Below are 27,821 nucleotides of genomic sequence, written 5' to 3' on the forward strand. Positions count from 1 at the left end.
GCAAGATGGTGGTCTTGCTATGCCAGACATACAGGCCTTCTCACTAGCATCACATTTCAGATACATAACAGATTGGTTTATGGGCAGGGCTGAATATACGATCCCCACTCTGGAAGAACAGTTATTTCAACCATACTCTCCGGCAGCACTTCTTCATGCTCCGGTCAGAATGATTCCCAGGCAGATCAGGGAGTCAGTATTGTTTGGGGACACGTACAGATCGTGGAAGAAAATAAATAAGATACTGCATAGAAACCCTACTTCCTCCTCCTTCACCTCACTATGGGGAAACCCATTGTTCGTCCCCGGCGTGGACAATATGGAGTTTAAGGGTTGGAGAGATAAAGGAATTACCAATATCCGTAAACTCTTTGATCCAGGCGGCTCACTAATGCCATTTGCAAAGCTATCAGAAAAATATGGCATCCAAAACAGGCAATTTTACATGTACTTGCAAACCAGACATTTTGTTCAAACTCAGGTACACCCCATGGATAAAAGAGAAATTGCTGACCCCATAGACACACTACTTAGACCAGAATACGTGATGGGATATAAGATACGTTACCTTTATTCCTCATTGTTCACAGCTGATGTGGAACGCCACCATAAGCAATTACATGAAAAGTGGCTAATAGATATTCCTGATCTTGCGGCTCCTCCCAAGTTGTTCAACAAACTCTCATATACGATGAAATATCTACAATCCATTTCCTTACAGGAAACACATATCAAATTCATCAATAGAGCATATATTGCCCCAGTCCAAAGAGCCCATTTTGTCTCTGAGGACACGGGGGAATGCTATAAGTGTCAAAAAACAAAAGCCACGTACTATCATAACTTTTGGGAGTGCCGTAAGGTCAGAAATTTTTGGGATAAACTAGTGGATTTTGTTAACCGAACGTACACTCTGAAACTACAGAAAAATCCACTGGCTTGTCTGTTCTTGCAATACCACACATGGGAATTAGGCCCTAAAAAACCGCAGATAATACCAATCCTTACGATTATATTAACTCTAGCAAAAAAATTAATACTACTACATTGGATCCATAGAAGAGCCCCCTCTATATTAGAATTAAAAAAAGCTATCCTCAATATATTGTTTTATGAAAGACAGAGTACTTTATCAGACTTAGAAAAGGGTGCCCCTCGGTTTTATAAGAAATGGGAGCTATATATCAGGAGTCTAGATCAGACTATGCAGGAACGCATACAGAAACTCTTTGAATCTACCTCCTGGTATCTCCTACGGCGATTAGCAGGAGAATAGAGCATAATGGTAATCTCAAAAAAAAAAAAAAAAAAAAAAAAAAAAAAGGGAAAGTGATAAATTGTAAGACACTGAGGTGCGAAACCTGAAAACTGATTTTGAAAGGATACCCCCCCCCTAACTCTTCCCTCCCCCCCTTTTACCCCCTGTTGATTATATAGATGAGTATATATATAAAAATAAGAGTTAAATGTTGATTGATGTTAAAGGTAGAAATATAGTCATTGGCATCCGCCATTATAATAATTAATCGTAGAAATATATTCTTCCTGCCGCAACTTATTGACCTAGAATTAACAACATGGACCAGGCGAGATATAGTGGAAGAGACGAAGTAAAATAGACTTTCAGACATGTACGATGTAATAGAAATAATAGCAGGCTCGCTATCCTTTGAGTTTATTTTAGTCTAAAATAAGTCTACCTGCAATTAATAATGCCATTAGGATCAGTTAGAAGAAAATCACACAAAAACATCAGAGGCATGTGAAATAATGAATACGAGTAAAATGGATACACGGAGACTTATAGAGACATATTTAATGTTGTTATTTCTTGAAAATGCACGATGTTCACAGTATACACATCAATATTGTAAAATGTATAATTTGTTTATTTTGTATTTTCAAATAAAAAAAAATTGTTTACCGAAAAAAAAAAAAAAACTACCACAAAATGTATGTGGTAATAATTATTACAGCGTAGATCGGTTGGCTTAGATCACAGGTGACTTCAGTCTGTGGCAGTAATGAAGCCATCCACTAGCTGATGTTCTATGAACACACATGTTGGCAATATATTTTTTCCTCTTTGGATTTCTATTCTATGAAACAATTGTTAGATATACTTAGAATTTCCTTTAAATGTTCTGGGATGTTGGTGTATAGTGATGGTTGAAGGGGCTGCAATGTTATCACTGTATTAATGTCTGTTCCCAAAATTTATTAATATTAAATATTTATTTCACATATTGGGTAATTTGATCATATGCTCTTGCCTGTTAATACAATATAGCAGACTTGAGTATTTGTTAATATGTATATTGCAGAGAGAAAGAGCTGGAACTGAAGGTTGCAGCAACTGGGGCAATAGATCCTGAGAAGCAGGTGAGTCGACTGAAGTTGCTCTGTCTATATTCTACAGTGATGACAAGTTCTTACTTTCAGAGGGTTTTACTAATAGTTTGGGGTTGGTGTACTCCCTTACAGTCTGTGATAGGCTGGTTTGGCCTAGTAGCTCAATTAGATGTATTATACCCCATTCACAACAGAAAATGCAGTGAGTTACCCGGGAATATGGTCCCTGGCTCATGCAGGGACATTCCCGAGTTTGCCCCTTACACACTGGCCTAGTCCCTGCATTTTGTAGTGTGAGGGGGCAGCGGGTGGCGGGGTCTGGGCAGCAGGTGGCAGGGTCCAGACTGCGGGGATTCGGCAGTGGCGGCTGGGTGCTTATAGCGCTATTTGCTGGGCAGCGGGGCGGGAGAATTTGAAAAGACTGGCTGGACGCTGATTGGCTGAGAGCATCTGGCCAGTCTTTTCAAATCCAGCAGCGCTACCCGCCTTGCTGCCTGGCAAATAGCGCTACAAGCACCCAGCCACCACTGCCGGATCCCCGCAGTCTGGACCCCGCCGTCCGAACCCCTAGACCCCTAGGGAAATTTTCCAGGGAATTTGGCTCAGGAACCTTGCACACCAGCGCTAGTCACGGGTTGTTCCCAGGGCCAACCCAGGAATTCAGGCTGGTGTGAAAGGGTATTACAGATGGGGCACTTCCCATCCTGGCTGGCGGATCGCCAGAACGTCCCCGCTGGCGACCCGCCAGCAGCCTCGCCAGCGAATATACTGAGCCAGCGCGACGGAAACCCTGTCCGTCTCCGCCTCAGGAAGACGGACAGGGTTAGGGGGGGTTGGGGGGGGGGGTGCGGGCAGGCGGCGGGGACCCCGGGTTACCGCCGGCAAGCCGGCGTGGACCCGGGGGAACGGATGGAAGCGCCGTCGGAAGGGGACCGCGCCTCTCGTGTGCGCGCATCCCCTTCTCGCCATCGCCATGGCGCTGGCGGGGGATGGCGGCTGGCGACGCCAGCGCCATCCCCTGCCAAGATGAGACCTGCTCCATCTGTAGGTGTAAACCAAGCACCAGTTATAGGAGATTAGTCACTGGAGCAGAAATACAGGCAGGATGTTTTGTAGCAGTGATCCTTTTTTGATGAGAATTTTATGATCACATGCTGGTAGATCCAACTGAAAGTTGGTTTGCAAAAGCTAACTCCTTCTTTAATGGACAAAATCACGTGCAGGTGGGGCTGATGTAACATGTACAGAGAGATTTAGATTTGGGGGAGTTATTTTGTTTCTGTGCAGGGTAAATACTGGATGCTTCATTTTTACACTGCAATGAACACACCCCACTCAAATCTACACAAACCAACCTGAATTACCCCGAGTCTTCTGATTGCAGAATCTGTGTTGCAATTTGTGTCAGGGAGTATGCTTTCCACTGCCCATGCACTGCTAGGGAAAGGTTACATTCATGCAGCTGACACTGCCAAAGCTTTGTGAGTTCAGCTTGCTGGACAGGCCATGTTCACAGTACATTAAGATATTACTGATGCTTTCATGCTTGTAGTGAGGAACCCAGGTTGCATCCACTCCACCGCTACTGGCCTTCTCTATCTGACACACTCCTGCAGTGAATATTCCGCATATCAGAACTTTGGCTGTGGGAGATTCAGCCTGTAACTTAGTATAGTGCTGGATAGTGGCGGCTTTGTACGTTTGGTGTACTGTGATCTGTGTATTAATCGTGTAAGTTTTGCTAATTGTCCTTACATGCTTTTTCTAGCAAAAGGAAGAGGAGGTAAATTCATTTGTTTTTCTGTAAAATACTAATAAATTTTCTCTTCTGTGAAGATATGTTCCAGATCTTCATGGCTTCTATCCTCCTATCTTCTCTTGCATGGCTGTAGACATTGGCATGTTAACGTTTGCATGTGTTTGAAATTCTTTAAGACCCTTTTAACAATATACAGAAAGATGAGTTCTCCTGGTAGGAGGAACAAGGCTAGTGCCTAAGGCTAAGTTCACACTGTTCGGACAGAACATGTCATGGTGCCCAATTTTGCGGGCGGTTGATGTGTCCTTCCTGATGTCACATCTGGGCAGGCATTTGAATTTCCCCACCCAGCAGTCATATCAGTCCCGGCAGTTAGTGTATGGGCGGTCATCCGTACATACAGCCACACCTGCCTATATACCTGCAGGGCCGATCGGATATGTTTTTGACTGACGTAGTTCATAGACCTATCATGTGTTCTCATATATTGATGGATGTACCAGCGCTGATGTTTAAAATATTTGCAATTAGACGATTACAGGTTGTGTATCCCTTATCCGGATACTCCAATATTTCGTGATTTTTTGTTTTGTTTTGCTCCCCTGATAATTAAGTTCAAGATGTCAGCTGTCCAGATGTCAGCTGTCCAGATTTCAGCATTGGTCTTCCATCAAGTGCCGGGCTTTAGTCTGCCGGCATCCTGAGCACCGGGAAGCCAACTAAATCCCCTATTAGAGTGTACCCAGCTTAAGCCTGGTATGTGTTGTATACAGCTTCCTGGGTTGTTCATTCACACAAAATAAACATTATTATAATACATATCTACAACCACGATAGTGCTTCAAAAATATTGTGTATTCACAGAGGACGCCTTGGTCTTGGAAACCAGTAAATGTACTTTATTGGTTTTGTTCTGAGGAGAAAAATGACTTCGGTTGGATTATTTAAAAAGGCTGACATTACCAAAACAAGTACTTAGTTTATATAATACAAATAAGCCACGATGTGCCGCTGATGATCCGATTCCAACAGATCATATGTGCTGCATGATCTACAGGATCCATTCTGATGCGCACGGGAACACGCATCAATTCCGATTAGGGATGCCAATCCCGGGGCATTTTTTCAATCCCGGATTTCGTGCGCAGTCTAATCCCGAAATCCCGGGATTGGATACTCCAATCCCGGGATTGAAATCCCGGACATTTTGGGGCCAAATCCGGGATCCCGCCGATCCCGGGATTGGCCACCCTAATTCCGATCACATGTCAAAACACCTTCGATTTGGGCCGATTTCACCCGATATATTGTCCCGATCTGTTGGAATCAGCTGAAAAACATAAAGAATGCCAATGCAACGGAATCTGCTGCGCTATATAAGAAACTAAATAAATAAATACAAACATAAAGAATGAGGGGGGAGTTTATTAAAAAAAACTTGCCAGACAGTACAATGTACTATGCCTTCTGTGGAAGAAAAATCAGCATTGTTATTGGACCTATTAGTCACACCAACATGGAACAGGGTACTTGGGGTGACATATTAATGCAGCAGGGTGATACTGTGCTCCAGCCTCTGTATCACCCATATCAGACAATAAACCACACACATTACGTCCAGGAGCCGCTCTGAGGATCTTATGTGCCGGTACAGAGCGGTAAGCCAGGCATTGCGGTTTGTGGGTGTGACTCGTATAGCAGCTGCAGAGGGCTCTTCACAGCACACCGGTAACGTCATGACATCAGGGGCACTCTGTATTACTGGGAGCTGGCGTTCTGAGACCTCCGATGTCAGTTCCGGTGTATTTTTGTTCATTTGGTCGTGATCTACCAGCGGATGTCCCGAGATCTACACGATCTACCCTTTGGCCAGGTCTGCCTTAGGGTTACTGTATGTGTCTGTATTTGTCGCTGGCTCATTTACATTTAGATAATGGATAATTGGTTGCTGTGCTTTAATGTACATAAATGCAGTGGCCATGATGCTGTTAGACAGCGCCCTCTGCTGCTCAGCTAAAATATAGTTTCATTGTGTGAAGATGATCACAAATGTAAATGGAAAAAAAATGTTGTATTTTTGCCTGAGTTTTTCAGGATGGAAGAATAGCTATTTAGGAATGACAGTCAGTCAATTTACATCAATGCTAAAGACGTTGGTCACTGTTTCCTTCTCTCTTGAAAGCCTGACAGATTACGGCAATTTGGGGCTATAAATCGCCAGCAGGAAATGACTGATCGGAATGTACCTTATCGACCTGGAATACTCCTGGACCCACAGAAGACCAGCAGGAGGGCTGAACATAAACCTGTGACTGAGGAGAGGGCTCCCCCCGATAGGCCTAGAGTTGCTTTCCAGACCCCTCTCCCAGATCCAGCTCTTCTAGGAAATGGCTTCCCTGCAGCTCTTAATCCAGCACATGACGAGTATCACCGGGGATTATCCAGCGCTTTCGGGGAAATAGTCGCTCCCAGGTAGTTATGACATCACTCGGCACATAAGGCGGGACTTGTATGACATGCTAGTTCTGTTTCACCAGTTGATCTGGCGCAGCCACACTCTCATAGATATCCAGCGGGTGCCCGCATACCGCTTGATGTGTAATACAAAAAGAAGAATAAAGGGTACTGTTTACCTAGCACGGCGCCCATCGCGTTGATCGCATGTACATCGCATGCCATTATAGTGGCATGCGATGCCTGCGATGCGATGGGTGCGATTGTAGCGATTTTACATAGGGAACAATGTTAAATTACCTTCCAATCAACCCAATGGCCCCGATTTTACATAGGGAACAATGTTAAATAGCCCCCAGACCACAAATTGAATAGAATAACCACCCTGAAGTGGGATATGCCCCCCCCCCCCATTGTTAAAGTTACTCCACGGTCAACGTCATCCCGAAGCGTGGCGAGCGGCGGCGGTACGCGTCCTCTGACCTTTTCATACCCCCACTATCCACGTCGGCGTGGAGTTAAGAATAGAAAGTGTGGCGAGAGCAGCGAGCCACCGAGCCCAAAGCGTGGCGAGCGCAGCGAGCCCCGTGACCAAAAAATCGTGTCCATTGGGTTGATCTGGTTGATTGGAAGGGAATTTAACATTGTTCCCTATGTAAAATCGGGTCCATTGGGTTGATCTGGTTGATTGGAAGGGAATTTAACATTACAAACACATAAGATGCATGCGATGCCTGCAATTTGCGGCAAGATACCCGCGATATAGATCGTGGGCGCCGTTCTAGGTAAACAGTACCGAATAAAGCAGCACTCCAGCTTTAGTGAAAACATTCTCTTAAGGGTGAACAGCAAGCAACGTTTCAAAATAACCGTGTTTTTGTCAGCCTGACGAAAACACAGTTGGTGTTGAAACGTTGCTTGCTGTTCACCCTTAAGAGAATTTTTTCACGAAAGCTGGAGTGCTGCTTTAATCTTCTATTTGTGTATGTGTGTGTGTGTGTGTATATATATATATATATATATATATATATATATATATATATATATATGTGTGTATATGTGTATATATATATATATATATATATATATATATATATATATATATATATATATATATATATATATATATATATATATATATATATATATATAAAAAACATAAAAACCAGACATTATTAGTTAACATTCAGGAGACAATTCAATGCAGAAGCCGTTTCTGAGTGCGGGTTCTGGCCACACCCTATGTCGGGAAATACCAAATCTGTCTACCATAATGCACTACGTAAGCTCCCGACAGCAGCTTGCAGCTAATTGCATCTGCCCCTCACAGTACAAGCAGAAGATTATTTTGGATCCTAAGGCCGGATCACACATGTGGTTTGGAAGTAGACATGTGTGTGCCAGTAAAGACATCAGATATGTGACGGTATTATCTAGTTCCTGAAGTCTGTGTGAGCAGTGTGACCTGCCGATGCACTCACTGTCTCCATGCAGGTCCCTTATAATAAGGGCCAATACCCCATCTCCCAAAAAATATTTGCAAAAGGTATTGGTGGTGTCAAAGCAGCATTATGTAACAGTGTTTAATTAGTGTTTGTAAGCGCCAGCCTAATGTCATCACATCTCTGAATTGTATTTGAACCCTGTTATCAAACCCTAAATCACTAATGATCATGGCTAAATAATGGTGTCTTTCTTTTTCGTCCACTAGGGGGCACAGGAATTCACGCTGGGTATGAGAGGTGAGGTAGCAGAGCGTGCACCAAAGGGTTACAGAAATGTACCCAGCATGCTCCCTGCCTCCCTTCTCCCTCATATCCCACCCCCTGACCCTGGGTCACCAGTTTTTTCTTTGGTGCCCAGGCAGACTGAGCGGCGCCATTTTTTTCTCGGCTGTTAGTACAGCCAGGGTTACTCAGCTGCCGCAGCGAGTGCTCTTCTAGTGAGCACCAGCGGCGCAGCTCCTGCACCCGGAGACGGTGACGGCAGCGCTGGCAACTGGGCTGGGGTCTTCCGTCGCGGGGTCTTCACTCCGGAGGCTCCCGAAGCTGCTCCCCGTCCTGGGACAGGTAAGCAGCAGTTCCCTGCGTGCAGGGAGCTGCGTCTAGTGGCCGATCCCCCCCGGATTTTGGGAGTCAGCGGGGGGGCAGGCAGTGTGGGTCTGGCGTAGCCACCCTTCCACTAGACCACCAGGGACAGTTAATCAGGCTATGTCCCCGGAGGTTGGTGCCTGAGGGGGGAGTATTGGATGGCCTGAGGTCCCTCCCCCACCCCTGGGGACGTGCTGAGTGCTTGCTCTCATTGCCCCAGGTGTTCCAGCTCCTCCTTAAATACCTAATCAGCAGCCATTCTGGCACATGCTGGGTATAGAGATGGAGGCGGCTTGAACTCTCCCTTACACCTTGCTCCTGGAGCCTGGTTTATTATAGTATTCTCCTTTCCTGCTGTTGGCTGGTTTGTTGAGCTCTGCTACTGTCTACTTTCCTGTACATTGGACAGGCCAATCTTGTCTATTACAGGAGAGTGGAGTTGTCACCATACAGAGTTTATGTTTTGCATTTGCTTAAGCTTTTGTGTGAAAGGCTGCAAGTGTGTAGTGCCCCTGGGCCTTTCCTATATAGGGACACTTGCTTATTCTGTGTCAGGTGGTAACTGCTGGTTTTTTGTCTGTTTGCGCGGTCAGTATGCCTAAGGCGAAGCCCAGCAAGGAGGCTCCATCTCCAATGCAGCGTACCTGTAGAGACTGTTCGGATATATTGTCTCAAGAAGAGGAGGAGGTTTGTTCCAAGTGTGTGACGGTGGAAGCAAACCCGTTACCATTGCCTCCTGCCCAGCAGGAACCGGCTTGGGCCTCGACGCTGACTCAGGTAATGGCACAGCTGGTTGACCGCTTGTCTGCACCGGCTCCCCCTGCGCCACTGCCCCCTGTCGCTAGTGCCAGTTATGGGACAGCTCAGGCTTATATAGAACCCCCATGGATGCAGTCCTTTGCACAGTCTGTGCAGGGCTTAACGGCTAGTTTGGCAGGCAGGGGGTCCAGGAGGCAGCCTAGGCAGAGGAGTCCTGTGCAGGATTCTCAGGATTCGGACTCTGCTACAGGGGGGCAGAGGTAGACACACTGGTGCGGGAGGTCAAGGCAGTCCTCCAGTTGGAGGATGAGGCCCCTGCTCCTAGTAGTAAGGCCCCGCTCTTTAAGCGGGTAAAAAAGGTGTCGGCTCAGTTTCCACCTTCGGCCCATATGGAAGATTTATTGGAGACAGCGTGGGCTCAGCCGTCTAGAAGGTTCCAACTTTCCAAGCGGCTTACCTCATTTTATCCGGTTCCTCCCTCAGAGAGGGCTAAGTGGGAAAAGCCTCCCCCGGTGGATGCTCATGTGGCGAGGCTGGTTCGCTCTTCAGTTCTGCCCATTCCGGATTCCTTATCTTTGAAGGACCCTTCAGATAGGAAATTGGAGAATTTCCTTAAAACTGCTTATTCACAGGTGGGGGCGGTCACGCGTCCCTCTCTTGCAGCGGCATGGGTTGCCAAAGCAGTTTCTGAATGGGCGGGCAAGTTGGAGAGGGGTTTGTCCGACGGTTCTAGTCATAAATCTCATAAAGACTGCGTTTCGGGCCCAGGGAAAAGCCAGAGGTCAGCCTTCCGCTAGATTTGCCTCGGCCTCTAAAGCAGCCAAACCCCGCACCAAGCAGCCCTGGGCTACCAGACGCCCAGCGGCCAAGCTAGGTGACAAGCCGGCAGCCTGACGGGGCGAGCCCCCACCCGGGGGATCCCAGGGTGGGGGGCCGTCTCCTGTCCTTTGCGCCGACGTGGTGCGACACCACGACGGATGTTTGGGTCAGGGGGGTGGTCTCCAGGGGCTATGCCCTAACGTTCCGGTTTTCCCCTCCTCAGCGTTATTTTCGCACGGGTCTTCCAAAGGACCCAGCGAAACAACTAGCGCTACATCTCTCTATCCAATCCCTTTTGGACTCGAACAGTATTGTTCCAGTTCCTCAGGAACAGAGGGGGCAGGGGCTCTACTCCACTCTGTTTCTGATCGACAAGCCGGACGGTTCTCACCGACCGATCCTCAATCTGAAGTCGCTCAATGTGTTTTTGCGGGTGCCGAAGTTTCGTATGGAGTCCCTTCGTTCCATTATTCTATCTCTGGAACCGGGGGACTTCATGGCCTCGCTAGATATCCAGGATGCGTACCTCCACGTTCCCATCCGGCAGGACCATCAGCGGTTTTTGAGGTTCGCCATCCAGGAGGAGCACTTCCAGTTCAGGGCATTGGCCTTCGGACTTTCCACGGCTCCCAGGGTGTTCACCAAAGTGATGGCGGCTCACTTGCACCGTCTGGGGGTTCGAATGATCCCGTACCTGGACGACCTCCTGATTGTGGCGAATTCTCCAGACCTACTGCAGAGTCATCTGCAGTTGGCGATTATGCTTCTGTCGTCTCACGGCTGGAAGATAAACTGGAGAAAATCGTTTCTGACTCCTTCTCAAAGGATGCTCCACTTGGGTGCTCTGCTGGACACTCAGTTGCAGAGGGTGTATCTGCCGGAGGACAAGGTCCACTCCTTACAGAGAAAGATTCTCTCCCTGCTCGGTCACAGAATGGTGTCTGTGCACAGATGCATGGTGGTGTTGGGCTCTATGGTCGCTTCATTTGACATGGTGGAGTATGCACAGTTCCACTCGCGGCCGCTTCAGCCTTACGTGCTCAACCAGTGGTCAGGAGATCATTCTCGTCTAAGAAGTCAGTTGATCACGCTACCTCCGGAGGTCCGCCTGTCTCTCACATGGTGGTTGAAGGCGAACAACTTGTCTCAGGGCCGCCCATTTTGGATTCCATCTTGGATTCTAGTAACCACAGATGCCAGCCTACGGGGCTGGGGAGCGGTTTGCAACTCTCAGTCTGTTCAGGGTCGCTGGACAGCGCAGGAGAGTCGCCTTCCTATCAATGTCCTGGAATTGAGAGCAATCTTTCGGGCTCTTCAGAGCTTAGGGTCACTCATTCAAGGGTGCCCGGTAAAGATCCAGTCCGACAACGCCACGGCCGTGGCCTATGTCAACAGGCAGGGCGGGACACGCAGCAAAGGAGCAATGAAGGAGGTGTCCATAATCTTCAGGTGGGCGGAGAGACGTATTCCGGCGATTTCCGCAGTCTTCATCCCAGGGGTTCTCAATTGGGAAGTGGACTATCTAAGTCGGCAGGACATCAACGCAGGAGAATGGGAACTTCATCCAGAAGTGTTCCAGTGGCTGACGTCCCAATGGGGAGTGCCGGAAATAGATCTGTTGGCATCCAGACACAATTGCAAAGTTCCCCGGTACGGCTCACGGACAAGGGACCCCGGAGCTTTTCTGGTAGACGCTCTCACGGCGCCATGGCCGTTTCGTCTTGTGTATGCATTCCCCCCATTTCAGCTTCTTCTTCGTCTCCTACGCAAGTTCAAGGAGGAAGGAGGAATGATGATACTAGTGGCCCCAGATTGGCCCCGTCGAGGTTGGTACGCCGACCTAAGGAACCTGTCAGTGGCGTCTCCTCTGAGACTGCCTCTACGTCCAGACCTCATTTCGCAGGGTCCGTTCCGCTACCCAGACCTGAGCCGCCTGGCTTTGACGGGCTGGCTGTTGAAGTATCCCTTTTGAGGGATAAAGGGTTTTCACCAGAGGTCATTCATACTATGGTGCGTGCTAGGAAGCCTTTATCAGCACGTATTTACTACAGAGTATGGAGGACTTATTTTGCTTGGTGTTCGTCTAGAGGTTTCCAGCCTAGACGTTTTCGTATTTTCCGCCTTTTGGAGTTTCTTCAGGCGGGCCTAGATCTAGGTTTACGCCTTTCTTCCTTAAAGGTACAAGTGTCAGCCTTGTCGGTTTTATTTCAAAGGAAGTTGGCGTTCATGTCGGATGTAAAAACCTTTTTTCAGGGGGTTCTTCATGTTCAGCCTCCGGTAAGCCCACCGGTGGCTCCATGGGATCTCGCTTTGGTTCTCAGGGCACTTCAGTCATCTCCTTTTGAACCTTTGGAGGAGGTAGATTTGAAGTGGCTGTCCTGGAAGGTGGCCTTCCTTCTGGCTATTTCTTCGGCTAGAAGGGTTTCCGACCTTAGTGCATTGTCTTGGAGACCTCCCTTTCTGGTGTTTCACCCGGACAGGGCGGTTCTGCGTACCAAGCTGGATTTTCTTTCTAAGGTCGTGTCAAAATTCCACCTTAACCAGGAGATTGTAGTTCCTTCTTTTCCTGGATCGTCGGAAGCGGAGGCTTCACTTGATGTAGTCCGTGCGTTGCAGATTTACCTTCGCAGGACTAAGGCGACTCGTAAGTCGGATTCACTCTTTGTTTTGTATGAGGCCAATAAGCGAGGTTGGCCTGCTTCCAAACAGTCCTTGGCGAGATGGCTCAGATCAGTCGTTCGTCAAGCGTATCTTTCAGCCCAGTTGGTTTCCCCTGAGGGGGTTATGGCACACTCTACCAGGTCTGTGGGTACATCCTGGGCCGCTAGTCGAGGTGCCTCGGCAGAACAACTCTGCAAGGCAGCAACTTGGTCTTCTTCCCAGACATTTATCAAGTTTTATGCTTTTGATACTTTTGCATCGGCTGATGCGCAGTTTGGTAGACATGTGCTTTCCGCAGTCCAGGAGCGTCCCCCACCCGTGAGGGAACAGCTTTAGGACGTCCCAGCGTGAATTCCTGTGCCCCCTAGTGGACGAAAAAGAAAATAGGATTTATGGTCTTACCTTGATAAATCCGTTTCTTTGAGTCCATAGGGGGCACAGGACGCCCTCCCAGACGCACCTGGTAGCGGGGCATCCTATATGGGGAAATTCCATGGCTTTGGCCCTGTATGCTATGTGTGTGTGTTTGCTCTTCCTTCTTCTCTGCTCCGCTCCTGCCTTGGGCTTGCTAACGAAACTGGTGACCCAGGGTCAGGGGGTGGGATATGAGGGAGAAGGGAGGCAGGGAGCATGCTGGGTACATTTCTGTAACCCTTTTGTGCACGCTCTGCTACCTCACCTCTTATACCCAGCGTGAATTCCTGTGCCCCCTATGGACTCAAAGAAAGGGATTTACCAAGGTAAGACCATAAATCCTATTTTTTTTTTCATGGGGAACCCTGGAAACATTGGGGTATAGTATATGGTGAGAGGAGTGTGGGTACTTGAAAAGTACCTCTAATCAGTAATGATTGCAGTGATCTTCTGTTGGGTAACAAATATATGTATAGTGTAGTAATTATAGCCTATACAGTGCTATGCAGTGATATGGATACATATGGATGACAGTGGGTCAGAATACCTACACCTGCATCCTAAGTAGGGAAACCCGACAGAGGTCAGACATTAATACTTACCCTCCCCCTGCCCCCACTGACTGTTCCTTCTAGCAGCCTAACTCCCTCCCCCTACAGCCTAACCCTAAGTGGACCCACTAGTGCCTAAACCTAAGTATGCTAGGCAGCCACAGTTACTCACTGATCTCTATTCCGTCGTTGGCGTCCTGAGCCTTTTTAGGGGCCTGCCACTGTTGTTTAAACAGCAGTCGGGATGCTGGCACATTGATATAGTGAACGCTGGCATCCTGACCACCAGGATGGTGACCGCATCATGCAGTCATTATGTTTACATTCAGAAAGTTGACAGGCAACATTTTGATAGTCCGTGTTAAGGCTCAGGTGTTGACATGCCAGTGCACGGATCTGTGATAGTCTGTGTTAGGCTCAGGTGTTGACATGCCAGTGCACGGATCTGTGATAGTCTGTGTTAGGCTCAGGTGTTGACATGCCAGTGCACGGATCTGTGATAGTCTGTGTTAGGCTCAGGTGTTGACATGCCAGTGCACGGATCTGTGATAGTCTGTGTTAGGCTCAGGTGTTGACATGCCAGTGCACGGATCTGTGATAGTCTGTGTTAGGCTCAGGTGTTGACATGCCAGTGCACGGATCTGTGATAGTCTGTGTTAGGCTCAGGTGTTGACATGCCAGTGCACGGATCTGTGATAGTCTGTGGTAGGCTCAGGTGTTGACATGCCAGTGCATGGATCTGTATGAATGAAGACATAGTGGCGTTATCCTATTAGCCCTGTTCATTTATTTTTGCTGCCCGTTTTTTGGGGCCGAAAAAGTTCCATTTACTGAATAGAATAGCATGATACATGCTGGCATCAGGGGTAATAGGATAGCCCCAGGAAAATCCATTAACAGCAGTATTATTTTTATTATTATTATTTAAAGGATAGAAAGGTTTAGCCCTTCTTTTTATTGGTTTTACTACATAAGAGTATTGTAGCTGTCAGCACCACATCATGGCAGCCAAATAATAAACACTGGTACGATCTGCCACCTGAAATACATTAGATCATTAAAGGTTAATTGAAGCTTTTTTTATTTACAGGCTTGCAGCTGTACCTCCACCTAACCCGCCAGTCTTGGCCGACAATTACCGGACGCCCTATGATGATGCTTATTACTACTATGGTGCTCGGAACCCACTGGATCCAAACCTTGCATACTGTAAGCAGCAGTTCCCTAGTAGACAGAGTACATTGGTCATTAGGTAACACCCCAATACAGACGATGCAATAGAAAATCATTACAGAATGACCCTTTTCAGCAGACAGCACACTGGTGGTAGGGACATTACCTAGGGTGGTCAGGGTCACGTAATACCAAAGCTTTCATGGCACTGGTCCTGGAAATGGTATAATGCTAGCGTAGGCTTCAGGGAATAGCATTCACTAATTCCGGACAGTGTGTGTGTATACAGTATATACAGTATGTGTATCATTCACGTCTATCACTCTTATTGTCTTGTATCTGGAATCACATCTTGTGTTATGTAACATTTTGTATATGTGACATTGCCACCTATGCTGCCTTAGCAGTACACTTACTATAGCTTCTACAAATTAATAGGTGATGTTGCCCATAGCAACCAATCAGATCCTCTGTATTATTTTCTAGGATGTAATAGAGAAATGATCGACAAAATCTGACTGGTTGCCATTGGCAACATTACCTAGTTTCATTTTAAGAAGCTTTAGTAAATGATACCACTTAATATACTAAGATAGGAGTTCTATTGAAGATGGGGTATCGCCCATGGCAACCAATCAGAATCTACTTTTTATTTATTTAGCACCTTCTAGATGAATGCAACATCCCATTTTCACTAGTACTCCCATCTTAGTAAATAAAACCCTTAGGGGTGAGATGGAAGTGCTATTGAAGATGGGATGTTTCCCATAGCAACCAATCAGATGCTATCTATTATCTTCTAGAACCTTGATGGCTAACCTTGACACTCCGGATGTTTTTAAACTACACATCCCAGCATACTCTGCTTCATTTTTGCTATTTTGGCCATGCTAAATCTGATGCAGAGCATGCTGGGATGTGTAGTTCAACAACAGCTGGAGTGTCAAGGTTAGCCATCAAGGTTCTAGAAGGTGCTAAAATAATAATCATAATCTGATCTGGTTGCTAGGGGCAACATCCCATCTTCAAAATAACTCTTAGTAAATGTACCCCTTAGAGTCCAGTTAGAATGACGGTATATTTTACAGTTTGTATTTTAACTGGGACACCGCCCTGTGCTGAGATTGTTATCTTTTAGATCAGGCATGTCCAACGTTGGCCCTCCAGATGTTTTGAAACTACACCTCCCAGCATGCTTTGCCACAGTTTTGCTATTACAGAATGCTAAAACTATTGCAAAGCATGCTGGGATGTGTAGTTTCAAAACATCTGGAGGGCCAACGTTGGACATGCCTGTTTTAGATGATAAATATGTGATGCTCGCAGTCTCGATGATTTATTATTATATCCTGTAGCGCTGTTTAATAAGGCAGGACAGCTGGTCGTAACATGGTTACCAGGACAGTGCCAAACCATGAAACATTAAGGGAGGGATTGCTATAGTGCACTCAGCTGCAGCAGTGCTTTACTGAGAATATTTGGCCATTCGCATCAAGAATGTACAAACTCAGTTGGGGCCATTGTGGGAATAGAACCCAGGACCTCAGTGCTGCGAGACAGTAATGCAAGTACATTGCAAAATATATCTGTTTTTCGCTCCCACTGTTTCTTTGGAGCTAATCGGATACCCCTTTGTTTGTAATTCAGACCTGTTCGCTAGACTGCGGATACTCGCAATCTAGCGAACAGGTAAACACTGACCACCTCTCCCGCTGCGCAAATCTAGTGAAGGGATTTGTATGCTAAGACTTCGAATGATTTTTCAGCCATTCATAATGAAAAGTCAGCCTGGACTGACTCTTCAGTTACACGCTGACCTTTGGATTCGGGGCAGGTGCTGATGTCATGTGACCGACAGCCACCCGTCCCAAGCAGGCATCGACCACGCCTGCATCTGCAGGGGAACAGCCCAGCATTTTTACGGGTACGCCCTCTGCCCGCCCCTCTTGGTGCGAATGGCCTGGCGAGTGAGAAATGTGCTGAAGCCGTTCGCTCATGGGATTTGCACATGCGCAAACCCCGACCGTCGGGGAAGGGACCGAACTTGGACCCCAACAAACGGGGCTGGATCGGCCCTAATGTGTATTGAGCAGCTGGTTTTGGTGGTAGAACTGGTTAGATTGTGCCGGTACATACCTCTGGCAGGCTGAGATAATGGAAACACTGGGGCAGATGTACTAAGCCTTAACAAGAGATAAATGCAAGGGTGATAAAGAGAGATAAACATCCAGCCAATCACCTGCTAACTGCCATGTTACAGGCTGTGTTTGAAAAAAGTCAGTAAGGAGCTGATTGGCTGGACGTTTATCTCTCTTTATCACCAATGTTCGGTTGTTAAATAGAATAAGTGTTTCAGAATAGTTGTGTTTATGGCATACTTAATATTTGAAGATTATTGTGGTATTTTTTTTTATATTTATACCAAATTCTTTATGTAATCTGTTATGCCCTGGTCTTCACACAGATGCCCCAAGTATGTTGGGTGTGCAGACTGGCCCAGGAGGTGGCATGCCCGTTATGCATAACATCCAGACTTATCCTGAGAATTACACTGTGTAAGTAACCATTATTATTATTATTGCTCTTTATTTATATAATGCCAGCATTTACAGAGATATGTTATTCATTTATTACACAATCTACACTACTACTTTCAGTCTACTATCCCTATTTCCTGTTAGAAGAAATTTTGTTATTCTTCTTCAGACCATACTCTACAGAAGAGCCCATTAGGTGACCGGTGGTTGGAGTACTCATCTTCCCGGTAGACCAGAGCGCCTCCATTTCATCAACTAGGATAACACATTTAAAACCATCTTAAACCTAAAAACCTTGAAAACCAAACTTTGAGTGTGCGGGCCCAAGATGGAGTCTTTTAAGATCAGTAATTAGGATCTGGTGGCAGCAACTTTGTGTGTAAACATTGGGCCTGATTCCGATCTGATCCCACCGCTGCTAATTTTCAAAGCCCTGTGAGCAGGTATACGCTGCACCAACAGAGTATAATAAGTCCCGTGCAAGCCCGCGAGGTCAGTATGGCTATTATGGAACGGAAGAAGTGTTTAGAGTACGGTGTGGGGGCGTAAACATTTGCTAAAGTGTATTGTTTACCGGCTATGCAGACAGATGCCACCACGTACCTTCCCTTGTCGTCTGTCTTAGTCTCCAGTATTTCTAGCAAGCCCGCGACTGGAATGATTTTTCCACTGTGTGCAGTCTGTGCGTAGCCCAGGACTTACATGGTGGCTGTGATACAAACGGGCTGTTCGGGGCTGGAGCTGCTCGTCACATGCCTTCCCCTAAAACACCTGGGCATGCATTTTCTCTAACACTCCAAGAAAACAGCCAGATACCACCCCCAAATGCCTGCTTCCTGTCAGTCAACTTGCAAATGGCCTCTGATCAAAAAATGCGCAGGATTTAATAGTAGGAAGGCCTCACGCATGTACACATGCACATTCTATCGATATACGCTGGGCCTGCTAATTCACAGTCATGCAATCAGATCTGAGTTAGGCCCATTGGCCAAAATTAAGCCTTTTTTTCCTTAAAGCCAGCTATATACACTTATTTTACCACAGCCATATTTAGACGGCTAGAATTCTTGGGGAGCTCGGTTGGAATTTTAAGTTACCGCAAATTTAAGTCAAAACATTCTCTTTCATAGCTGAATTTTCAATACGAGGTAGCGGGGAATATGTCTCCCAACACCAGATAAAAACGCTACAGATTCTAGTGGATGGAGTACAGAATCCTTGAAAACTATAATGATAAAGATTGCAATTTACGGCCATTCACGTATTCTGTTTACTTTAACACTTTGAGTGCCAACACCTCTGTGAGAGATGTGCAAAATATCCGCTAAAACTGCCAGCATCACTTACATTTGTTATATAAATTCAAATAAAAAATGTTTTGTAAATAAAGATTATATTTCCTATATAAGGTAAACATTCCAGGTCATTATGAAGAATTAAAAGGTTTCCTTGGTAATTTTCACACCTATTTTGAAAAAATTCACTTGGCACTCAAAGGGTTAAATGTGAACACTTATTCCAAATTCCTCGATTTGGCAAATGCAATGTTCAGGCTTTCATCATGGCTTATGACACGTGCTTGCATATAATTGTGGCATACTATATAAAAAGAGAAATGCGCCTATGTTTATATTGTAAGCTTGCCAGCAGGGCCCTCATACCTTTTGACCGTCTGTAAATACCCAGCTTGTTGTATCACTGTCTCCTATTGTAAGTCGCAATGGAATATGCTGCGCTATATGAGAAACTGTTAATAAATAAATAATAATATTTTATTACGGATAAAGTGTTGAGATCCATTTTGATGCTTCATAGTGACAATAAGCCGAAGGCAGGCGGTGGACACGGAGCCAGTTTAGGATCATTCCCAGAAGAAAGGCCTCGGCAGACGAGAGACGCGGTTCTTTCCTACCAGGAGCAGTTAGAACAACAGGTACAGTAACTTGTAAATGGTTTCCACTATTCCGGTAGATTTTTTTTTTATGATCTACCCAAGTGTAATAAAAAGAGAACATATTATTTGTCTGCAGATAAAGGAAACGAATGAGAGGCGCAGAAAGGAGAAAGAAGAGCGAGAAAGAATTGACGCTAAATTGGAAGCTGATCTGAAGAATTACAATCCCTGGGGTAAAGGAGGAGGAGGCGCTCCTCTCCGAGATCCAAAGGGGAATCTGATTAGTAAGTGTCGGTTCTAAGTGCCTGCTTCTAGCTTGTGTTTGGTTGACATAAAAATGGTTTTTATATAATAAAAGGGGTATTCAATTCAGCATGATGGGCTGCACACATATTGGCCAATTACAGTAGGCCCAGCATGTGCGCATTTCTATGGGGTGCAAAGAAAAAAATCTAAGGCCCCCATACACTGTGATTTGGGCCTGATTTAACCCAATATGTGCTGCACATAAGATCGCTGGGTTGGACCCCCTCCTGACGTCGGTGACTGGAGATTGCATTTGATACATCACATGCAGAAGTATCGCATGTGATCCTGTTGCTCTAGACGTTCCCGGGCGGCTGAAGGGGGATTCGGTGCTACTTCTCCGAGTGGAGAAGTCGCATACTGTGTGGGCATATTTTTTATTTGCCATTCCAAAAATTCAAATGGCTTACATCAATCACACTGTCTAGAATTCCACCAGAGTCTTAAGAGGCTATCCTGTACTTGCACTTACAGTATATTCTATGGAAAGCATTTAATGCTTGCCGATGCCTGTTGCAGGATGTTGGGCATAGTTTGCTGCTACTTGCCGAGCCATTTTGCTTAAAATGATCTTTTAGAAATTCCATTTTTTTTATATAGCATATTAAATATTATATAATACCGTATAAGTCCTTCATGAGAAAACTAAAATCCTTCATTTCATTGCAGCTGACCTCAAGCGAATGCATAAACAGAATGAGGAAGTGAGTCAGAACCCCGAAGACAAGAGGGCAGTGTTGGCGATGGACACCAGCCTAGCTGATAATGCTTCAACCGCTGGCAAAATACCAGGTAAAGCCATTTGTAATACAGTAGTTGTTATATGAGGGGAAGTCCATATTCCTCATGGTAACGTTACAGTTTCTCCTTTTCTCATTCAAAATCTCAAATAACCAACTTACTGTATTCATTAATCCTTGGTTTTGCATATTGTGACACTTGAATTGTTGTCATGTTCTCTACTTTTATTTCTTTCCAGGGTTTTCCTTTGCAAATAACTCCCAGTTTGCAAGCGGCAGTGTGATTTCTCCAAATGATCAGCAAGTGCATCAGCAGGAATCCTACAAGAACTTCCTACGCCAACAGGTAACTAGTTACTCTGGGCTGCAAACACAGGGGTTATACCAGCTGAAGTGAACTTGTACAGCTGTTGAGAAAATGAGGACAGTTCTGTTGGCTAGCAGGTCGTTCCCTGCAGCATCCTGTCAGGCATGCTGCAAGCCCAATGACCCAGGGAATGATGGCATGCATTTTTAGTGCGGTGGACAGCGATGCATCACACATACGTCCAACACATTGTGCAGTGTGTACGGGCAGGGCAATATGTCATCCTGTTGGTCATACCATCAGCTGGGGTACACATAGTTCTGATGTATACCCTGACTTACTGTATGGTCTGTGCCATTGTAAAGTGATGTGGAATCTGTAATCTGAATATTATTGGAAGGTCTGCCACATTTGTTTCAACTTTGGGTGAAAACGACCACTTTGCAGTCATGTCCGATAGCCACAGATACAAAATAGCCAGGGAAGAGGTTTGAACTAATTTTGTTTCAGAGAGATCATAATCTTTTATTAGATACCCTTTGTTCATAAGCATGTCTCTGAATCCGAAATTTCTCTGAACTTCACACAACTGATGCTTCCCAATTGAGGGAGAAACTCGTGCCAACATCATAAGAAATTATTATTTTTTAATTCATTTTGCATCTCCAATGTACTGTAGGAACTGATAAATTCAGAGTGCATTTCCTTTGTTAGAACCAGTGATTGGTGATACACATTGGGCCATGGAGCTGGCAGCCTAAAATTCTCTTCTCTCTTCCCATAGAGAATACATAGTTTTATACAGTACAGCAGGAAAAACATGAAAATTAACATAAAATACCGCCTGGCTGGAGGTTTATTTATGAGGAGATACAGACTTCAGTAAATCCTTCCCCAGAATTCCAGCTAAAACCTCATTGTAACAGTGCTCCCAAATTGGAAGATAAATCGGTACTTATATGTTAGTTGGGCACCCATTTGCTTAGTTTTCCGTGTTCCCTCGCGGGGCTCGTCACGCTTCGGGCTCTCTAACATATAAGTACCGATAAATCATATAATATCTACAGTGTCAGTACAGCACATGCTCAGTAGAGAACTGGAGGAAAGCCCCTCCCCTAATCTCATGACTGCCAGAATCCCACACAAACTCTATTCCAAGCTGTTTCCTGGAAAAGCCGTAACTCTTACAACAGAGAAGATATTTATATTAATGGTCTTGGTGGTCTGTAATTCAGGGGTGGGATTTTCAAACCAGTCTGCAGTATTAACCTTTTTTTCCAGAAGAGCCAAACATTCATCCATGCTGGGATCCTAAAAATAATAATAATAATGAGAAAATGCTGCATGAACCATATCGTTAATTTAATCCCCACTAGCCACTATAAGGGCCTGCCTGCTCCTATCACCGCTGGACAGAACATAAGGAACTGTCAAATCTTAAAATCGCAGATCTTTCTAGTGTGTGGGCACTGACCTAATTATGCGTGTGGCTTGTACGATTGAGGGGGCTTGTGTTCAGCATGATCAGCAAAGAGTAGATATCTGCAGTATCAGCAAAGAGAATAACACAATTATGCGCATTATCTGCACTAGTCATAGCTAAGCAATGACCATGTTCTAAGTTTGAAGTTAGTTGTTTAAAACCTTAATTGCAAGTAAAGCTGGTGAGATACCGCTTTTAGGTATTAACAAACGTTCATTGTGATACCATGAGTAACAAGTCTTTCCAAACAGATTGAAGAGAAGAGACGCAAAGAGGAAGAAGAGCGTGAACGAATCCGCCAGGAAGAAGAGCGGGAAGAAAAGCGTCTCGCTGATCAGAGGGCCAAACTTCAGCAAGAGTATTTGGAGGAGAAAAATAAGAAGAAGCTTAAAGAGGAAGAGGTAACGGAAACTATCGGGGACGATTTGGGGGTCAGACAATATTCCCTGTTTTTGTCCATTTAAAGGTCATATATTTTCCATGAAAACGGCCTAGAAATTGATGTGTTCCACCAGCACGTAATAATTGTAGTTATTTCTTCCAAGAAATACATGCTTTTGCAGTTTTTGTGTGGTTGGTACTATATGGCAAAGGGAATAAGGGAAGCATTGCTAAAGTACCCCATTTTATTTTTAAAAGCATTCTACCTTCTGCAATCATAAATTGGCTTCATATTTTACACATGTATTGTTTGGTGGCTTCCTAAGAAAAAGGAATGTCACACTTCCCTGGCAAGTGTCAGTACTCTCTCCAGTCCAGGCATTAGAGTGTACAGTGCTGCTTCTGCAAGAGTGGGGCAGATGTATTAAGCCTGGTGAAGTGATAAAGTGGAAGATGATAACACAGCAGCCAATCAGCTCCATGTTACAGACTGTGGGGTAGATTTATTAAGCTCGTGAAGTGATAAAGTGTCTGGTTTTGATCACCGGCCAATCAGCTCCTACCTGTTAAATTTCAAACCAACCCTGTAACTTCACAGTTAGGAGCTGATTGGCCGGTGATACAAACCAGACACTTTATCACTTCACCGAGCTTTAAAGTTCTAAACTAGTTTCTTATACTTTTTAGTTTAAATTGTAATTATTTTCTTTTATTTAACCAGTACCAATATACGTTAATCTTTCTAAGAGCTTATGGTGCTAATGGCTCACATTTAACATTTCAGCAACAGCAGAAAAATGAGGAGCTGGTGCGGCTGGCCAATGAGAGGCGCAAGGAAGCTGAGCGGAAGATGAGAGAGGAGGAAGCTAAACGAGACGAGGATCTGAAACGTTTTCACGAAAAGGAGAGAGCAGCAGGAGCTCCCGTGGTGGTGGAACAGGAGAGGGTGGGTACTAGCGTCACCAGAGGCTTTCTGGATTCCTGCCCCTCATGGCACTGCACTATGTAATACACAGATAGGAGAGGGTTACCCCGGGGTCTGTTGCAGTATGAAAAGATGCCAGTCTGGGATCTATTCCCATTCTTGTGAAAATGGAGGTGTGTCTGCCATTTAGGGGATGGGAAGAGGTCACTGATCTCCAACATAGATTTTGTGGACTCTGTGACAGGCAGCTTGTACCACCACCAGGGGTGCTGTAAGCCACACAGTCGTGGGACAGAGATCCAATGCTACATCCTACGGCACCGGTCAGATCATTACTGCAGCAGGAGACTTCTGCTTGTAAATGGCACTTCCTGCTGCATCACCGTTCAGCGCTATCACTGCAAACATACGCTTCTATCACTGCACTTCCAACCACATCTGAATAAGCGCTATATCCTGGGCTGGCTAAAGCAGCATTAAAATAAAAATTAAAAGGATATGTGCTAATTGATGGAAAAATGACAAATGGTTTTATTAAAACGTTAGACATAACATGACATTCTAAAAAATAGAAGTGGGCAGTAAAAAAAGGGGCCAAGAGGGTACCCCTATCCAGTCTCCATTTCTTTATTTCCATAATCACTATGGGCACCAGTTGGTAAATTCCTCAAAAGCCCATCCATGATCTAACCCGGACGGAGGTTATTATCTACTACAAGTAGCAGAGTGCTTCTCCATAATAATACCTACGGCGGCCGAACTCTGGACACACTGGATACAAAATAAACCAGTCACCTATTAGGAGACATTATAGGAACGGACCCATCAACCAGAGGACTTCACCAGTACGGTACCGTATGAACTGGACTGTTTTTAATTACCCCTCTTTTTTTACTGCCCACTTCTATTTTTTAGAATGTCATGTTATGTCTAACGTTTTGATAAAACCATTTGTCATTTTTCCATCCAATTGGCACATATCCTTTTAATATTTATTTTATTGCACAGCACAGTGTATCCCCTTGTTTTTCTTGTACCCAGAAGGAGGTTGACCACCCCCTACCCACACTGCTGCTTGGCAAAGCACCTCATATCTATTGCGCCCCCTACACCAGTTGGTAACCAGTTACTCACTACCTTTCTGGCTAATACAGCACTGCTGATATATACACATCTGTACCATAGTAATCCCCTTCTTATTGCAGCTTCCAAGATCGCCATCTCCTGTGATACCGGCTTTACAACCTAAGCTGTCTACGCGAACGCAGAGACCACCGACGGCGGAGAGTGAAGTGTCCATAGAGTCACATGTACGTGTAGTGTATTCAATCTTCTCAGCAATATGTCATTTTCTTGTACAGTAATTTTTGTTAAAACAAAACCAAAAACATTTCAGATGGTCAAATTGTTGTATTTTTAAATCGTTAAAGTGCAAACTAACACATTTTAGTCATTCACCTAGTACTGTAGCAGACATTCACCTAGTACTGTAGCAGACATTCACCTAGTACTGTAGCAGACATTCACCTAGTACTGTAGCAGACATTCACCTAGTACTGTAGCAGACATTCACCTAGTACTGTAGCAGTCATTCACCTAATACTGTAGCAGACATTCACCTAGTACTGTAGCAGACATTCACCTAGTACTGTAGCAGACATTCACCTAGTACTGTAGCAGACATTCACCTAGTACTGTAGCAGACATTCACCTAGTACTGTAGCAGACATTCACCTAGTACTGTATATAAGACATTCACCTAGTACTGTAGCAGACATTCACCTATCACTGTAGCAGTCATTCACCTAGTACTGTAGCAGTCATTCACCTAGTACTGTAGCAGACATTCACCTAGTACTGTAGCAGTCATTCACCTAGTACTGTAGCAGACATTCACCTAGTACTGTAGCAGTCATTCACCTAGTACTGTAGCAGACACTCACCTAGTACTGTAGCAGTCATTCACCTAGTACTGTAGCAGACATTCACCTAGTACTGTAGCAGACATTCACCTAGTACTGTAGCAGACATTCACCTAGTACTGTAGCAGACATTCACCTAGTACTGTAGCAGACACTCACCTAGTACTGTAGCAGTCATTCACCTAGTACTGTAGCAGTCATTCACCTAGTACTGTAGCAGACATTCACCTAGTACTGTAGCAGACATTCACCTAGTACTGTAGCAGACATTCACCTAGTACTGTAGCAGTCATTCACCTAGTACTGTAGCAGACATTCACCTAGTACTGTAGCAGACATTCACCTAGTACTGTAGCAGACATTCACCTAGTACTGTAGCAGACATTCACCTAGTACTGTAGCAGACATTCACCTAGTACTGTAGCAGACATTCACCTAGTACTGTAGCAGACATTCACCTAGTACTGTAGCAGACATTCACCTAGTACTGTAGCAGACACTCACCTAGTACTGTAGCAGACACTCACCTAGTACTGTAGCAGACACTCACCTAGTACTGTAGCAGACATTCACCTAGTACTGTAGCAGACATTCACCTAGTACTGTAGCAGACATTCACCTAGTATTGTAGCAGACATTCACCTAGCACTGTAGCAGACATTCACCTAGTACTGTAGCAGACATTCACCTAGTACTGTAGCAGACATTCACCTAGTACTGTAGCAGACATTCACCTAGTACTGTAGCAGACATTCACCTAGTACTGTATAGCAGACATTCACCTAGTACTGTATAGCAGACATTCACCTAGTACTGTAGCAGACATTCACCTAGTACTGTAGCAGACATTCACCTGCTGAGCAGTGTGATGGGGTAATAATTCTTTCCTTAGGTGTAATGATCTGTGATGTGTTGGTGTGTAATATGTCTGGTGCTCTTTAATCCCTGAAACAGAGAGACCCACGATCCCGGACAGCTTCACCTCCAGTTCCTGCTAGAAGGAATCAGCTAAGGGCTTATGGTGAGTTTTACTGAACAACCAGCAATAGAGAAAAATTCTGCTACAATACTGTTTAATATGCTTCTGTTGGATGTGTTATTTTATCTGTGATATTAAACGTAACCATCTTTACTTATAGCAGGCTAAATGATTAGTGATAATGGGGGAAATTTACTAAAGGAAATTTGTAATAAAATAGGTGTATTTGTATCCAGAAATACACTTATTTTTGACATTTACTATCCCGAAAATACGGCAATTCGTAGTCGTATTGATGTGCTATCAAAACAAATACGAATTGCCGTATTTTCGGGATAGTAAATGTCAAAAATAAGTGTATTTCTGGATACAAATACACCTATTTTTTACAAATTTCCTTTAGTAAATTTCCCCCAATATATCTATATATACACACACACACACACACACACACACATTTATATTTATTTCTCTTTATTTAATATCTAGTGTTCATTCTAGCACCCGCTATCTTTGAAAACCCATGCAGTTCCTCTTCCCTGCCTGGGGTGTCGCTGTCTGCTGTAGTGTTTCTAGCACAGTGTGGTCTGTATATCAGCACTGATATGCAAACCAGACCTGTGCGAGAAACACCAAAAGCAGACAGCGACACCCCAGGCAGGGAACAGGAATTACATGGGTTTTCAAAGATAGTGGGTGCTAGAATGAACACTAATATCCATGAGTCGATAAGTTCACACCCGTTTCTTCCCACTGTATTACATGCCCTGTTCCCAGGGCAGAACTCCTCCTCTCTGGCTGGTCTTTCCCGTCACTGCAGGGGGTGTGCCCTCCTCTTTGGCTGGTCTTTCCCGTCACTGCAGGGGGTGTGCCCTCCTCTTTGGCTGGTATTTCCCGTCACTGAAGGGGGGTGTGCCCTCCTCTTTGGCTAGTTTTTCCCGTCACTGCAGTGGGGCGTGCCCTCCTCTTTGGCTAGTTTTTCCTGTCACTGCAGGGGGGCGTGCCCCTCTCTGACTGCACATACCACAAACAGAACAGCTTTAGGACATTATAGAATATATGTAAAGATTTTTTGTAATCATCAGAGGCACTGCTGACTATATTTTGTTGTTAGTAGTGGTAGAACCTGTACAGTTAATGTATCCTGATGTTTCAGATGAGAAGAAGAATGTTATCAGTGAGCTGTCTGAGCTGAGGAAGCAGCTGCGGAGTGAGCAGAGGCGGTTAGAGAGTCGCTTACAAGATGCAGACAAAGATGAATCGTTGCCCTCCATGAGCGGGTACAAATGCGTGTGCATGTATATCCCTGTCACTC

At 45.1% G+C, this 27,821-nt stretch overlaps 1 protein-coding gene across 6 annotated transcripts in view; it reads left to right on the top strand.

The window, feature by feature from the left end:
- Positions 1 to 27,821, top strand: part of CSPP1 (centrosome and spindle pole associated protein 1) — a 76,014-nt gene that overhangs the window by 38,994 nt on the left and 9,199 nt on the right. For 5 of the 6 annotated variants that reach the window (XM_083187211.1, XM_083187212.1, XM_083187217.1 and 2 more), the window contains 14 exons: positions 2,325 to 2,382; positions 4,121 to 4,135; positions 6,294 to 6,583; positions 14,950 to 15,068; positions 17,497 to 17,587; positions 19,385 to 19,502; positions 19,600 to 19,747; positions 20,439 to 20,561; positions 20,749 to 20,855; positions 22,551 to 22,700; positions 23,465 to 23,626; positions 24,811 to 24,915; positions 26,482 to 26,548; positions 27,663 to 27,786. In XM_083187211.1, coding sequence (XP_083043337.1) covers positions 2,325 to 2,382; positions 4,121 to 4,135; positions 6,294 to 6,583; positions 14,950 to 15,068; positions 17,497 to 17,587; positions 19,385 to 19,502; positions 19,600 to 19,747; positions 20,439 to 20,561; positions 20,749 to 20,855; positions 22,551 to 22,700; positions 23,465 to 23,626; positions 24,811 to 24,915; positions 26,482 to 26,548; positions 27,663 to 27,786 — 1,677 coding nt within the window. The remainder of the gene's footprint in view (positions 1 to 2,324; positions 2,383 to 4,120; positions 4,136 to 6,293; positions 6,584 to 14,949; positions 15,069 to 17,496; positions 17,588 to 19,384; positions 19,503 to 19,599; positions 19,748 to 20,438; positions 20,562 to 20,748; positions 20,856 to 22,550; positions 22,701 to 23,464; positions 23,627 to 24,810; positions 24,916 to 26,481; positions 26,549 to 27,662; positions 27,787 to 27,821) is intronic. The other variant, XM_083187213.1, reaches the window with a different exon arrangement.

Source organism: Crinia signifera, chromosome 5 (assembly GCF_055691185.1).
Source record: "Crinia signifera chromosome 5, ASM5569118v1, whole genome shotgun sequence".
Lineage (NCBI taxonomy): Eukaryota > Metazoa > Chordata > Amphibia > Anura > Myobatrachidae > Crinia > Crinia signifera.